The sequence below is a fragment of the Mauremys reevesii genome, linkage group 16, assembly GCF_016161935.1.
Source record: "Mauremys reevesii isolate NIE-2019 linkage group 16, ASM1616193v1, whole genome shotgun sequence".
NCBI lineage: Eukaryota > Metazoa > Chordata > Testudines > Geoemydidae > Mauremys > Mauremys reevesii.
Window position 1 is genome coordinate 38819467 of NC_052638.1, and position 16949 is coordinate 38836415.

Here is a 16949-nt window from a genome sequence, read left to right on the forward strand (position 1 = left end):
ACAGGAGGGAGTCAGAGTTGGCTAAGGAAGCTAGAGGCAAGTGGATCTCTACCAGATACCCAGGCAATTCAGAATTGCCACCAGCCAAGCAGATTCTTCCTTTTGTAAGGCACGTGGTTGCTTGCAGGGCGTGAGTACACAGAACAACGAGATCTCTAGGCATGAAAGAAATCAAATAATCCTGGGCATGATCTTGGGACGAGAACTTGTCAACCCTCAAAGCGGTAACTGGAAATTCTTAAGCAATTAACAGAATTAATACATAATTGATAGATCAGGCTACACTGCAACCTATTCAAGTGTGTGTTTCTTTACCCCAGAACCTTGCCAAGGACACTGAGGTGATTACCACTGAAGGATGGTTCTGTTATAGTGGTAACAGATTGTCCAGGGCTCTAGCACTACTTTTTTTCCCAACAGTCCATAGATCTCGCTCTGCCTTTCCCCTGGCTGGAGCACACAGTAACCGTCTGTTACCAAGGCCAAGCAGATCAGCGACTCTCAAGCTCGTGGCCAGAAGCACAGCATCCCCGAGTCGCCAGCCAGAAATCCGTGCTCGCCAATGCAGGAAATATCCCCCAGCTGGGAACTCTAGAGCTTCTGTGCAAAGAGGGTTTGTTTAGTTCTAATCCGGATTCGGTGCCGTGCTGCGCTTCACAGACGCCTTGGCTTGGTGTCAAGGAGACTGGCTGCCCTTTCAGGGCACATGATCAAACAGACGTGAAATTTGCCACAGAACATGTGCTACAGAAGCAGTGTTTAAGCACAACAGGAACAATAAAGCATAATTTTTCATTATTCTTTGGCTGGGCTGGGCTGGGTGTGTGTGTGTGGGGCGGGGGGGAATAGGACACACTGCACTTGCCATAGCATGTACCTAGCCCATGCCTTTGCAGCACCGAGCTGCTAGCCCGCAGGGATGGAGTCAAACAATAGCATTGTAGACACTGTGGCGTGGGCTGGAGTTCAGGCTCTGAAGCCTAGGGAGCGGGGTGGGCTTCAGAGCTCAAGCTCAAGGCTGAGTCACAACTACAAAGTGCTGTCTACCCCAGTGGTGGGCCCATCAGGGTAATCTGATTGCGGGCCGCGAGACATTTTGTTTATGTTGACCTGATTGCGGGCCACAGGGACATGCTGGCCACCGCTTCCCGCAGCTCCCATTGGCTGGGAATGGCGAGCCGCAGCCACTGGGAGCTGTGGGGGGGCTGTGCCTGCAGACGGTCAATGTCAGCAAAATGTCTCGCGGCCCCCAACCAGACTACCCTGATGGGCTGTATGCGGTTGCCCACCACTGGTCTACACAGTTATGTTTAGTATGGTAGCATGAACCCAAGTCTGTTGACTCGGGCTGGAAGGCTCGATTCCGCGGGCTGCGTAGACGTGCCCTGAGTGGTTTAATGACACAGTCCGCCTTCCCATTCATTAGCAAATGTATTCTGGAGGGCACATCCCACCTGAGCAGACATCTTCTTCCCACCCTGCTCCAAAGTTCCATCTCCCCATATCAGGCAGCAGCAGCACATCCCTAGGGACATGCTTAACTGCACCCGTAAGCCATATGTACACAGACGTGGCAGCCAACGCGTTACATGTTGTGGCACAATAAAGGTCACACCCAGCTGGCAGTCCAGAAAGGTCTTCCCCATGGGCCAAGCCCTAGAAGTCTCACTGATGAGCCTGTCTGACTTCATCCACCCGTCTCACGAACAACGCTTGCTGAAAAGGGCCCAACATTTAAGCTGGAGATTCAGGGAATTCTGTTTGACACAGACAAGCACAGCATCTCCCACCCTCTTACTGCAAGGCTCAGTTAAAGCTGCTGCATGCGCTCTGGAATCTGCGCAAAGGTACCCGTTCGCAGCTCACCCTGCCAGGGCCCACACATGCTCAATGGCGTCCAATGCTCCCACGGAGCAGGATGTTACTATATAGGTGAAGAACACTGGCTGCAGTGCTCCGTTTATACCCACCTGCCCTTCCCTCCAGTTGATACCCCCTACTCTAAATACTGTCCGTTAGGAACACTGGCCTCGCCTCATAGCAAAAAGTGCTACAGAAGCAACATCTTCACTTCACCCTGCACCCTGGTTTAAATGGGTTGTACAATTACACTCTGCTCGCAAATTAACCACATTAAGGTAACGAGTTCCGACACAATCCCTATTTGCAGCTCTTGCCAGCCAACAAGACGCCTGTAATTCTACCTGTAACCTCTCTGCCACCCGGGGCCTTCGTGCAGAAGGAATTTTCATGCCATGTGCTGCATGTTCAGACCTTTTCTTTGAAAGCCCTCATTTTGTATCAGGTCATGTCCATTCCCGATTTAATAATGCAGGCTCTTCTATTGAGGTTAGGTAATTCATTGTAATTAAACATGTGAAGCTGGGCTAAATGCCAACAAGAGGGGAACGCAGCCATCTAAGTCAAAGAGCGAAGGGGAGCGACGCAGGATTTTCCAAGTGGATCTAGCTCAGGAATGAAACCGAGCAAAGGGAAACATATGCTGGATGGTAGGGAAAGCTCCCAGTGACGAGAGCTACTCAGTTGGGGCAGTGGTGGAAGTCCTATCATCGGAGTCATTTACCGCCCCTCCCGCAAGGCAATGGTTTACATCGGACTCACACAGGTGTTGCCAGCTTCTCGTTTCTACAATCGGCCTATTCCTAGTGCTGCTGCCATACGTCCAGCCTTGCCTGCTGTTTGTATGACCGCTGCAAGTGAAGGATCCTCATCTCTTCTCCTGAGGGGCAACCAAGCTTGAGAGACTCTGCTTCTGGCTAGGAAGGCATGCGCTGGGGATTTCAGCAAGAGGCACAGCCGCCTCACCGCTTGCGAATCAGGACTCCTGGGTTCTATTCATGGTGCCTGCCACCGATTGGCGTGGCCTGGGGCAAGTCAGAGCATATTTCTGCATCTCAGTTCCCCCTTCTGTAAAATGTAATAACTCTTCCCTCCCCACAGCGCTGGGAGGGTTAGTTAGCTAACGTTTCATAAAGTGCTATTATTATTATTAAGAATAACAACAATAATAATCAAGACTTGGAGGCCCAAAGGGAGTTCTGGTTGCCAAATTCCTTCCCCTCATTATCTTCATCACGGAGCCCTGGGCTCTCACAGGAGGCCAGGGTAGGAAAGAAAGAACTACCTGTCCACTCAAGCTATGCTCCTCTGTAGGCTCATAAACCAGAAGGGGCAAAGGCTGCCTACAATCTACCTTCCTAACCACTGCATCAAACCACTCATCTGGGTGTGACTCCTGCTAGATCAGGACCAAAATGGTATTCCCTTAGCCTCAGGAAACAACCTTCTTGATAGCTTATTGAAAGCTGCAAAGCCCAAGGAATCCATTTCAACAGCATCTTCCCTACACTAGCACTGCAACACTGTGTACGCACACTGCACACTGCGTACACACATCTTTGCTGCATTCTTTGGCTCCTTTGCATTTTGTTGCTACCAAGGAAGCATAATCAAGCCCTTCCCCTGTGCAACCTGCTCCTGATTTCTTGCAACTTTTGTATCCACCAGTGTGGAAGCTGCTATTAAAACATACAGAAGTATTGACTCTACATTTATGGGGCCACGCAGGCTGGGAGTGGGTGAGGCGTGTGCCACAGGGCAAGCTTCCTTTGGGAATTAGAGAAAGCAAAGGTGGTGGTTAGAGACTTTAGAGAATGTATCAAGTTACTTCAATTTTTATCTTAGGTGCAGACGGGGCACTTCACAAATAACCCCCACCCCTTTCCCATTAGGGCAGGCTAACGGCAAAATGGAAACTCCGAACAATCCAGTGCATTCCCAGCCACTTCCCACCAGCTTATTTTATTGAGCACAGCAGGTTTAATCCACATCCATAGAAACTTGTAGCTGAGAAGGGGGTGGAGTGTGGAGGGAAGTCAGCCAACTAAGGTCCTGAATAGGGACTGATTTAAGGCCAACCAACTAGTTCTGTAACAGAGCCAACGACCCTTGGGGATGGCATAGCCACCCGTCTGTTGCTCGTACTCAGTTTCCAGGGCTGTAATTATCAGAGGCAACAACCTTTAATCATAGCTCCATTTCAGTAAGAAGCTGTGGGGAAAGTATAGCGTAAAACAAGAAAAGCTATCGATTGCATGGATCCATCAGTGGTGTAACCTGCTACTGCTACAGTCAAAGGCGATTTGGAGGTAAGACAGAGAGAAACTCTGGGGGTTGATGTGGAGGAAAAAAGAGCAAAGTATGCAAGTGTTTAGTGCCATACCGTTAACAGCATTAGCACGGGTGTATTTTTAAATGGAACCTTTCATCTGATTTGCTGTTTTGAACCTAGCCTAGATCAGTAGTGGCCAAAAGTAATTTTTCCTTGGCCAGTTTGCAATGAACTGGTGGGTCTCGGAGCTTAAGCATCAACTCTGGTGTGGCTAGGAGAAGGTAGTGCATTTTGGGTACCTGCAAATGATCACCACTCAAATACAGACAGACGGATGATCACCCTGCAGAGGTATATAGCCACAGGCACAAGTGTTTTGCCCATTTAGGGCTTGCAAACATGGTGTAGCCACGTGGCAGTGACGACGGATATACAGGGTGTACTACACTGCCTATGATCGCTCCCTTCAAGCAACATTAAAATGTTGCGTCATCTCCTACGCCTGCATTGCGGGACAGTCTTCTATGTGCACCCTGCATAACTGCAATCACCACACACACAAAGGGGCATTTGACCATACAGTCCCTATGACTGGAAGAGAAATCACAGCAATTGTGCCTGTATTTTTATGCACGTTAATTTTTTTGCACAGGCAACTGCACATGTGAAAAGTCTAGGTGTCGCTAATCCTGGCCTTGGTCACCAAGAGCTTTAACACAACAGCTGGCAAGAACAAACTGTCTGGGTAAAGCTAATTATGCCTCCTCTCAAACTACAGCATGCGAACTGCGCAACACATTAACCTGCCACGCCCACCTGGCCTTAGGCAATTGGCATGCACCTGCATCAACTATGTCCACTTGGCCTCAGACATTAGCATCCATCTTTGCCTGGAGATTAAATTGGTGGTTAGAGAGCAACAAGCCCATAAAGAAATCCTGCATAATTGAGTTATTCACCCTCTAGTGTGAAATGCCTGATTAAGTCTTCAACATGTGGCCAGCCCGATATGATTTAGAGCTGTGTAGAATACTGTCTACTTTTCCAGACTCCATTCACTCTCCATTTTGATACCTTCACCCACTTTTCACACGCACACGATGACGAAGAGGAACGCTGAAGTTAATCTCATAACAGCAGTTTTCCTTCAAACCTCAAGTGCTGGTAGAAGGTGACAGATTGACAGCTATGGAAACAGCCTCTCTTCTCATCATATCCACCCAACAGGAACAGCACAGGCAACAAGAGGGCAAGCTTTCCTTACCCACATCCCCGTACGTGCCTCAATCGTGATCTGCAGGGACAATTTCAAAAGATGAGAGGGGAGTTCGGTATCCATAGCCCTTGGCCTCGCTGCTAGAAATCAGAAAATGGGAGGAAAGCAGGAGGAAGTTGTGGCGATGGGTTTTGCCATGTGGGCACCTGTCCACTAGGTATTTGCATTCTGACCCCCAAACTCATTCCAAACAGTCAAGAGTTTGCCACCATTAGATCTGAATAAGTGAGCTCTATGTCCAAGGTCTATATCCCGTTACCGGTCCCCTGAGCCAGCCAGCAGGCATTAGAAGAAAAATCTATTGACTGCTGTAACTATGCTAATTGTCTGCTGCTCTCTGAATGGTTACGTATAATTAACTCTGGGTATGGAGTGCAGGGAACATAGACAATGACAACACTTGTTCAATCTGTGGCCCTATGTATTGTCAGTATCTGTCTGCAGTTTATATTCTGAGATCCTTCAAGCCTGAGATTTTGTTAATTACTGGCCAAGCACTGCAAATTTCCCTGTCAATTCAACAGAATATTTCTTAGCTTCTCTTTCATGGGATTCCAGAACAAACCAGACCTCTATAACCTGACCAATCTTTTACTATTAACAAGGGTTTCTTCACTCCATCCCTTGGTCTCATACAGATTTATCCTGACAGGCTTTTTCAGCGCATTCAACTACCATTATTGCCAGTAGAGTGGAAGAGAGTAAACTTTCCCTCCCTCAGATCTGTTCTAACCAGAGGATTTGTCACAAACAAGGCAATTTTCTTTTTCTCCCGCCATGGAATTAGTAAAAGGAATCTCATTGAAGGAGGCAGATCAAAAGGGAACTCCCTAGCAAAAGGGAAAGAGATTCAATTAAAAATAAAGATACATACACAAACACAAAGCCAAGATGTTGCCTTGCAACCAGAGTAGGTAGATAATATTTCTATTGGGCTTTTATGGATTTATTCTGTGCTGCTCTGCTTAGTCTCTGAAGGTTTGGATCTTCAGTTCCTAACTTTTATTTTAAAAACAGTCCCACGTACAGCGGGAAGTTTGCCAGGCACAATCGTTCCTTTAAAGACCGTTTTACCCCGAACAATGAACCAGTCCATGAGGTGGGGGACCCAAGAGTACAGGATTATATAGTTTGCATATAATTAAAGGAAAAAACGAGGTTTGGGGGCTAATCTAAACCCTCCATGGCAAATGTTTGAAATTCAGCCTACCTACGTCTGTCCTTAATTCACCCGTGTCTGTTCAACAGCTGCAGCTCTCTGTGTTAGGTCTCTGAGAACACAGTGAAGTGAGTTAAGGACAGAGTGGAAGCCTTAATTCTCAGTGTTGCCACCACAGTGGATTTAAGGCAGTCGCTTTGAGGCTCACAGGCAAATGCTTTAAAATCAGAATTCAAATTTTTTTTAAAAGTTGTAACCTAAAAGAAATCTGAATTTAATTACTCCCATTCGCATACGCACCCCTCCAAAAAAATGGGTGAGAACAAGTTTTTGGTTTGGGTTTAAGCATGCCACAGCAGTGGCTGTAACCCAATATTGCAGCATTGGGCACAAGAACCCGAAACTGAACTTGACTATTTTCATTGATCACGATTGATCAATGAAAGTGTATATATCTCACACACACATCTCACCCAGCATTAATGGCAAAAAGGAAGTTAAGATTTTAAGAATGTTCAGTTTTAATAATTAAGAAATTGAGAAAAAAATTAAAAAATTTTACTTTAGAATGTCCACTTCATGTTTTCCACATCTAAATATACCAATGTATTCTTGTGTGATGCCACAGATTAAAGGCACTAGCTTTAAAACTGTCCCAGTGAAGCTATTATATTTTTTCTTTAAACAAATCCTTACAGTCTCATTTTTTAAGCAGGCCTTCAATAGAGCTATGGGTCTAAATGCAACAGCTGCAGAACTGCAATGGGAATAATCATGACATAGTTTATGTCGCTCACGTCCTCAGAAAACTTAATGGCTCAATCAGATCAGCTCCAAATCCAAAGATCGGAAAGCTGTCACGTAGTCAAGGCCACCCCAATCCTCTTGGTTTCTCCCTTCAATTTTGCTCCAAAATACTCATCATCCATATACTAATTTTAACTGAAACCATAACAAATCAGATGTAGACCCAGGAATATAACCCAAGAGCCAGCTGCTGCAACTGGTTCTTTATGGTCGCACCCCAGTCTTCCAGCCAAACAAATCTAGATGCAGAATCTAGCCCCAGGTGTTCATACTCCCAGTCACCTGTTCTAATTGCTAGACCACACTGCCTCTTCACTAGGCAATACCTTGCCAAAAAGCGCTTAGACATGCTTGGACAGAAGGAAAAAAGTAAACATGAGCGTATCACTAGACGAGAGAACAAAGATAGTCTGTAGTAGAGAGTGGAGGGAAAAACCGGGGTCATGTCTACACTAGAAAGTTCTCTCCCTTTAAATATATTTATATAGTTTAAACTGGTACAACCCACCCCCAGTGTGGATACAATTATGACCTATTCATGTACAGGAAGCGGAATAACTATACCAGCATAAAGAACAGGAGTACTTGTGGCACCTTAGAGACTAACAAATGTATTTGAGCATAAGCTGTAGCCCACGAAAGCCCAAGGACTCCTGTTCTTTTTGCAGATACAGACTAACACGGCTGCTACTCTGAAATATACCAGCATGTACTTTATACTACTGGCAGTGCTGTGACACCACCCTGGCTCCTCTCGCCAAACACTCATATAGGATATGTTTTGCACCAAGTATGCCTTGTGAGGTACCATTCTAAAAGTCTTGATCTGCTAGACATTAATATCTCATTGGACTGTGTGTGCTATTGTCATATGTGAAGTTTTGAAGTTTGGTTATGTACGTGTTACTGAAACATGTTGTGAGGTTGAAAACACGCACAAGGGATAGCTCAGTGGTTTGAGCATTGGCCTGCTAAACCCAGGGTTGTGAGTTCAATCCTTGAGGGGGCCACTTAGGGATCTGGGGCAAAAATCAGTACTTGGTCCTGCTAGTGAAGGCAGGGGGCTGGACTCGATGACCTTTCAAGGTCCCTTCCAGTTCTAGGAGATTGGTATATCTCCAATTTTTTTTTTTAATTATTATTACAAGCAGCCTTTCAGGTACAACAGTAAAAAGGCCAAACAATGTTAATGGCTTATTGAGGAAATGCACACTTGCACAAGGATTACCCCAGGAACTGTGTACAACAGAAACCTCTCAGAGATAGCACTACACAATGGGAAATGCTTGACCCAAGTCACAGCAAAAGAGCTTTCCAGCAAATGAGAAGAAGATATAAAAGGGGGAAAATGACACCATGATGGTACCTCACTCTCCCCACAACACACCTGGAAACACCTGAGGGGCAAGGACTGAACTGGGGGAAGTGATGGTCCCAGGTTAGAGGGATTTTTAGCCTGTGTATGAAAACCCGGGAAAGCCGAGGCAGCTTGTGCCTTAAGAATCTGCCAGCCTGTTTATCACTCAGGGTGAGAATTTGCTAATTCATATCCTATCTAGTGTGTTAAACTCAGTTTGCAGTTTTGTTTATTTACCAAAGTAATCTGCCTTGATCTCTTCGCTATCACTTAAAATCTCTCTTTTGTAGTTAATAAACTTGTTAATAAACTGTCTAAAACCAGTGTGTAGAAATTATACTTGGAGGAGAAAGCTGTGGCATATCTTCCTCCACATTGAGGGAGGGGGCGAATTTCATGAGTTTACGCTGTACAGTTCCCTATGCAGCGCAAGATGGTATAATTTTAGGTTTGCACTTGGGGGGGCGGGGGAAGTGGATTTCCTTAGCGACTGGGAGGTGCCTTAGCTGAGCCTTCCCATGCAGAGCTGATCTCAGCATGTGTGTGAAGCTGCAGCTGGGTGTGTAGGCTGGTGAAAGAGCGAGCTTGGAGAGCTTCGCAACTTACCACAGCACCACAGTGTAAAAGGAAACCCAGGCTGGTGGGTCAGGTGGGCTCAGTGGTACCCCAGTTCCAAGTGGCACCGCAGGGGAAACTCATTGCAAGTGCATCCACATTAAGGCTTTAACCGGTATAACTATCCAGATTAAAAAAAAACAAAAACAAAGCTTCTCACCCCTTTCTGTCCCATAATAGTTATACTGGTACAACTTTTAAAAGTAATCAGGGCCTAGGTGTAGGAACCAACTTCTGCTCTCCTTCTGGATCTGCATTAGAGATGTAAACAGAAAGCTCAAAAGAAAATGCTGTTTTGCAAAGGGTAATATGGTCACATGTTTTCTTTGCCATAGAATTTTACTGCGGTTCTTAAAGTAATGAAAGCACTTCCCAACAGAGAGAAAAGACAGAGCCAAGGACTGAGGGGGAAGTGCAGACAGACAGGCTATAAAGCCTCCGAAGTTTCCACATTTGAATAAGAGACCACAATATTGTTACTTTCCACTGTTTACTGATCATGTAAATATAAAATAGTGGTAGGAAAAATAATAATGAAAAAAAGTTAATGAACTCCATTCAGACACAAAATGAAATGTCATGGGAACATACCAACCCTTCTACCTCCCAGACCTCAGAGCCAGCCAAGCTGCTGCAAAAAATATTTCAAACTTGATGTGTACTTTGCTACAACAATAATTGCCAGCCAAGGATCAAATTCACGGAGCTCGTAGCGCTAAGAGTTCCTTTTGTCCAAAGAGTACAATGATTGGTCTAAAAGAAAACAAGGACACACAGAATAAAGATGTATTTCCCATGGAAATGGGATTTATTGTCACCCACCTACTCAGCGTTTAACTGGCTTTGAGAAAAATTACCCATTTTAAAGAGCCAGCACTTTATACACAAGGCCTATTGATATTAGCGTGCAAGAGCTCCAGCAACCAGACGTTGTGCAACCTTATGTGATACTAGTGTAATTCTGTTACTGGAGAAAGAAGAAAAATAGTCCCCTTGCTGTATCACTACTGTAGCACGCTTACAGCTCTGTGGTGAGATTACGGAGAAGTGCTAGCTTTGGGAAGATGGAAACTAACATATGAATGGAGGATGAGAAAGGGCACATAAGAGGAATAAGTGAATCTAGCAGATGATCAGTGAGACAGATTCTTCCATTGTGAGGCTGGTGAAAGTAAGTATTAGACAAGGGAGATTTCTCTGCCTCGCATTTTGTTAAAGAAAAAAACTAAACAAGCAAGAAGTGTAGGTCTCTTGAGTTAGGGCAGCTTGTAAACATGGAATGACTGTGAGAGTTATCTACTTCAGGTAGAGAGATTCTAAACAGAACAGTCACGTACAGTCCTCCCTAAACCCCATGCGAGTAATGAGATTCTCCTGCCCAAACCGCACCGTGAGTTTCAATTGGATAGCTTTATTATTAATTATTTGCACAGTGGTAACAGCCAAAGGTTCCAATCCTGATTGGGGCCCTATTGTATTGGGTGTTGTATTAACAGAAAGGAAGACATGGTGTCTGTCCTAAAGGGCTTATTGTCTTATTGATTCTAATCACATTACTCTTCATTTTCTGTCCTAAATGTACTTCAGCAAGAGCTGCTAAACATGCAGTGCATTCCACAACAGAGTGGCCTGTGAAGTACCTCAGAAATCCAAGATCCCATGGAAGGCATCCTGACATGTCTGGGATTTTGTAGGACATGGGAAGATCAACCCAGCAAAAACTGGAAATCCACGTTTAACATCTTCCATGCAAACAACTTCCCAAAATGTATTTACAGAGATAAATAGTACCCAATATACTCTTATATTAGCAAATTTCCATTTTCATGAGGGAACAAACAAACAGTGTTTATAATGCAGTCAACCTGTGACCCCTATAATCTGCCCTGTTGTGCAACTCATGGGCACCTAGGTAGGTCTGTTAAAGGGCTGGAAAAAAGGAGCACCCAGCTCCCATCAGGAAGGCTTTGCTGGAGGGACTGAGATATAAAACACCCCTCATCGGTTGGCAGAAATGTTGCTTGCTGACACAAGTATGCACTAGTGCTGGAGAGAAAAATGAAGAGGCACAGAGACAAGGAAGAAGGGAGGTTATCAAGTAAGATTGCAAAAGAGAGACAGAGTAGAGAGGTGATAAGGGAGGAAGATATAGGATGGTTGTTACATGAACAGGGCTAAATTCTACTCTTGGTTACACCCATGTGTCAGCAGAGTTAACGTGGATTTTACACCTATGTAACCAGGAGCCAAATCTGACTCATACTCTGCAAAAGACCTGAGGGTAAGATTTGTGTGGAGTAAAAGTGCTCCAAAGATGTACAGCAGTATTATTATTACTATAATAAACAGAAAATAAAAAAACAAAGATTTCACTTGGCCCAGGGTAATTACTGGGAAATTGGAGGAGAGGATTTGTTTGTGTTTTTTCCTTCTTCTTCTAAAGGTGATAAAGTTCAGCAAAGCAGGATGGGGGAGGGAAGTATATTTTGCAACAAAGCCTTGAACAATGTTCCTCTAGAGCTGTAGGCACTGAGTTGGAAGGGGAATAAAATCCTCTGAAGAAGCAAGGAATTCTGCAAAGACAGCAGTGTCTCCCAAAGGTCAGGCAGGAATTTAAAAGTGAGGGGGGGGGAGGGCGGTGAAGTGAATTTGCCAGGACGAAGCTAGGAGGGACAAGCTATAAATATGTTATTTAGCCACACTGAACAAAAAAAGTGCTTGCATAGCTTCCTGAAAGAAGTTTCTTTTCATAAAACCCAGATTTCAAAATTATCCTCCCCAAACTATCTGTGCACTTTTGTCTACATCATCCCTCGTGTATGGAACATCCTCCCTGGACTAGTCAATAAGGCCACTCCCATGTCATCCTTCATATCCTTCTAGTGTGATGACTATAAGAAATTGACCAACTAATAACAGTTATGTAGACGCACTTGGGGGTAGTTGATACTGATTTTTAAAAATGCTCGGGCTGTAAGTTTTAACTCTCTTGCCCACCTGCCCCCTTTCATAGGTTGCTGGTGTGCTCAGATTGTAAACTCATCCTGGCCGGGACTGCATCTTCCTGTGTGCATGGAAAGTGCCTAGCACATAGTGGGCACTACTGTAAATCTATTAGTAATTAGCCTTTTATTGGCAGTCTTTGCAGAGAAGCCAAGGATTAAATGCGGCAGGGAATATTGTGTCACCCCAGAGATGGCTTTTCCAGGACTAGGTTGAGGGTATGTTGGCTGGGCAGTTGAGGGAGAAGCGGCACTTGTGCTAATTTACTGAATTATCAGAGGACTTCAGTCTCTGGCACTGTCAGCTGACACTAGCACTAAAATCTCTATTAACTGAACATTTTTAAAAATAAGCTTTTTAAAAAAATAAAATATTTCATTCTGGGAAGACAAAGGAAGTATTCTGCTTATTTTTTGTTGTTTCCTTGTATAGTTACTCTGTGAACTTACAACTTTCTCAAAGATAGGGAAATCATAGAATATCAGGGTTGGAAGGAGGTCATCTAGTCCAACCCTCTGCTCAAGGCAGGACCAATCCCCAAACAGATTTTTACCCCAGTTCCCTAAATGGCCCCCTTAAGGATTGAACTCACAACCCTGGGTTTAGCAGGCCAATGAAATGCTTTATCTCAGATTTGATTAGCAAACAAACTTACCCTTATAAAAAGAGTTTCCATATGACTGGATATAAGTGGATGAGAATGACAATTATGGGGGTGTTTTTGCCGATGCAGACTACGGAAACGGACGGGAACCCACGAACCAGTTACATAAGGACACACACGAGTCATTGCATAGCAATTCTCAATCACTGTGGATCTTGGCTGGTTTCAGCCTAGAAGTGACAGGCCACATATCCAGCTTCAATGAACAGAGCTGCCCCCTCCCCCCACATCTGCTCACCCTCTGGTTTTCTTTCAGCCATCAATAGAGGGCACAAGCTGATCAGTTACAATTGTCTGTCCATGTTCGTGAAGACCTGCAGGAACCAGCATTTTAAGGGACATCCCATTTCTGTCCCGCCTACCTCATGGGTGCTGAATACAGACTGGTGGATGATTGTCAATAGACAGCTGGAGCAGCTTAGGTCTCAGCACAAAGCCTGCAGTTCACATTTACCCCGGCAATGTGCAGTGTGTGACCGACAGCCAACAAAGATAAGGGCTTTGATTAGTTTTTGATGAATGAACATGATCCTGTTGGAAACACTGTGTCCTAGCTGCTAGAGGAGTGGTGTGCTCAGGTCATCATTGGGACAGATATTGCAACCCCATGCACTATCTTCGGGGATCACATTGTATTATGTTTAGGAATGGTTTATGTATCACTGCGGGCCAGGGATCGTATAGGCCGGGGGGGGGAAAGGGTGGGTGGTACCACAGCCTCTGCCAAGAACTAAACACAGTGGAAGGCAATTAAGGCAAATCACTCGGATTGTAACCACCCCCAGAGAGGTACCACTCCCTGAGAAGGCTCGCCGATACAAGTTCAAACCGGATTTTCCAGAGATCAACAGACAACCTAAGGGCTTTTCGCATAAAAAGGCTGACTTTAAACTGACTCAGGGCCTTCTTTCTGACCCAGCAAATGGACAAGACCATCTGTCCAACGGGGGTGGAGGCCACAACCCTGGCGGAAGGATTTAAAATACTTTAGCCTACTAGGACTCCGTAAGATTGATGGGTGACACCTGGTGAGCTTTTAGCATGCATGCAGGAACATTTATTGTTTTTTGTGTCTTCTCTGTAACGCTTTTACCTTACACATAACTGTATTTTGCTTTGTGGAGGCTGTTTGGTAAGTGATGTACACTGCTGTAAGCCCTGGAGAAAGGGTACTCACAGGTGCTGGACCCTGATGGGGAAATCACAGTGAGGTGTAAAGGGACTGCAAGCCTAAACTCCGGTCTGGAGAGAGAGAGAGGTCTCTGCCCAAGGAGAGGCGATGACTGGGAGCCTGAAACCTTAAGTGGATATCCTTGCAAAAGGCAAGGAGGGGTTCAAAGGTGCAGTTAACCTGAAACTGAGAGAGTTATACAGCCCGTTTAAGGGAATTTCTTTTCTCTTGTGAGCTGTATCTGGGCGATAGACTCCACACAAGCTCTGGGGTGGTTTTAAATATTTGAATATATATTTTTAAAAGTCTTGGTGACAGAAAATTGGCATTTGGTGCAACAGTGACCCTACAGCAGGTTCCTGCCCAGACAGGAGTGCCCGTTTTGCAGACGACTTGTAAATTAACCAGGATTTTCTATTAGTCTTATTCCAATAAAGTCTCTTCTTATCACTTGCATTGAGCAGTGGGACAATTATCCACATGATCGCTAGGGTCCTTCTCACACTCTGTATAACATGTCAGGGCTTATAGAAATATTAGTCACATTTAGATGTACCAATCTTTTATCATAGAGACTTTCTCCTGGGCACTCTGATTTCATTCAGAATTACAGCCTTCTCTTTTCATTAAGAGACAACTTTCTGCATTTAGTGATCAGGCTACCCAATAACATTGGGCTAAAGAGATCAAGATAAGAAGATGGACACCCTGTTATTTAATACATGTTATTTGGGCCCTTAGATTTTGATCAAATTAAACAGGGAACCAAATTCACCAACGGCTGAATTAAGTGGAAGATACCTTGCATGGTGGAATACTTTGCGTACCATTAACATAAATTCCAGCAATCCCTTTACAGATGTAAAATATGGCAGCTTATCCATAGACAAACCCATACACACCCCATCACACGCTCACCCACCTTTATAAAGGGACTGCTGGGAACACCACTCAAGCACACAGGAAGAGAACAGACTTGTATTGCATTTATGAAAGCTTCTGAACACACCTTTGTATAATTTTTTCTGGGGACAGATTCTTTAGAGCAGTGGTCCCCAATGTGGTGCCCGTGGGCACCATGGCGCCCGCCAGGGAATTTATGTGCGCCAGCCTAGTGCCCAGCAGGGGAGAGACGCCGTGGCCCCGCACCTGCCGGGGACAGAGAACTCAGGCTGCGAGCGCAGTGTTCTCTGTTCCCAGCAGGCGCGGGGCCCACCTAGTGCCCAGCAGGGGAGACGAGCCGCAGCCCCGTGCCTGACGGGGACAGAGAACTCCAGGGCTCCAGGCGCCGGTGTTCTCTGTCCTTGCGGCTTCTCTCCGGCTTCTCTCTTCTCTCTGGATTCATATATTATGTTATATTAAATATGATGTTTTTCATGTTATTTAAAGTACAAATACAAAATAAGCCTTGAAAAACAGTTGGTGCCCGCTGCACTCTTCTGAAAACGTGAATGTGCTACTGGCCACAAAAAGGTTGGGCACCACTGCTCTAGAGTAATTAATATTTCTGGACCCATCTGAAGGTCTCTTTGGTCTATTATGATTTTTAAAAACACAAATAAATATATTCTGGAAGTGGGAGGATATAAGGACATTCTGAAAGCTGTGTAGCCAATTGCTACAATGCCCTGAAAGGCAGAGGGGAAGGGGAATTAGACTGGATTATGATATTACTATTACTATTAATTTATTTTTATTACTGTACTGCCTAGATACATCCTGAAATTTGCGAGACAGCCTTGCAGCCTATGAGCCTGACCCTCAGGACAATGAAAACAATCCTGAATTTATTTTTAGCATCACAAAAAGGCTAAATTGAGTCATCAGGATGTGTAGTGTTGAGACACTATGGTGACTGCGATTTCATGATGTAACGACAGGACAAAAATTTCCTTCCACAACTGACAGAGAATCAATCCCTGATCTTTCCCCAGGTGAGAGGCATAAGCAGCTCCACTATCAGTTATTTGGCAAGAAAACTAATTCAGTCATATTGAGAATGATGGAAAGGAGGAAATCCTTATCATTTATAAATCCAGGTGTGACGGTATCACTGCTTAATATGTGCAGTAGATTGGAGTTGGTGTGTTTGTTTTTAAAGATAGTGGAAGGAATTCAGTTAAAGTTGCAACATAGTATGGAACCTGTTTCAAAAAGGAGTTTTATGTGCTTTACTGTTTACATCTATTGACATAAAAAAAAAAAAACCACCATCAAGGTCACACAAGAAATAAATGGTAGAGCTAGGAGAACCCAGGAGTCCGAACTCCCAGTCCCCCGCTCTAACCACCAGCCTTTCACTCTCTCCCTCAGCAAAAATAGGAGACATACTCACCCCTCCCAAGCTGCACAAAACCAAGGATGATGATCAAAGCAAGAGCCAGCAGTTTTGCCGCTGCAAACGCATCCTGGACGCGGGTGGCGGCTTTCACGCTGTAACAATTCACCGCTGTGAGAAACACTAAAGACAGAGATAAGGAGAGACAAATCAGTTTCCATTGCAGTGAGTCTTTAGAACACAAAACATACCCTGAGACTTCTCACTGGCCTTTGCTTTCTGTAAAAATTTAGTAAACACAAATTGCTAAGAACGAACGAATGAACGAACAGAGCTCACAACTGAATCCATCTTAGGACTCTCTTGCTTTCTAAAGACTTGGTAGAAAATCTCTATATTATTATTAGAATATATTATATTAAGTAGTAACCCTATGTTACTTAATGTTGTATAATCCCTCCATATTATCCACAAAGTCAAAGATCTC

At 44.6% G+C, this 16949-nt stretch overlaps 1 protein-coding gene across 1 annotated transcript in view; it reads right to left on the reverse strand.

Annotated features, from left to right (window-relative positions):
- The window catches only part of SLC7A5 (solute carrier family 7 member 5), a 49243-nt gene that overhangs the window by 15926 nt on the left and 16368 nt on the right, over nt 1-16949 (reverse strand). Inside the window, exon 2 of the mRNA XM_039503139.1 lies at nt 16520-16645. Within this exon, the coding sequence (XP_039359073.1) occupies nt 16520-16645 (126 nt within the window). The remainder of the gene's footprint in view (nt 1-16519; nt 16646-16949) is intronic.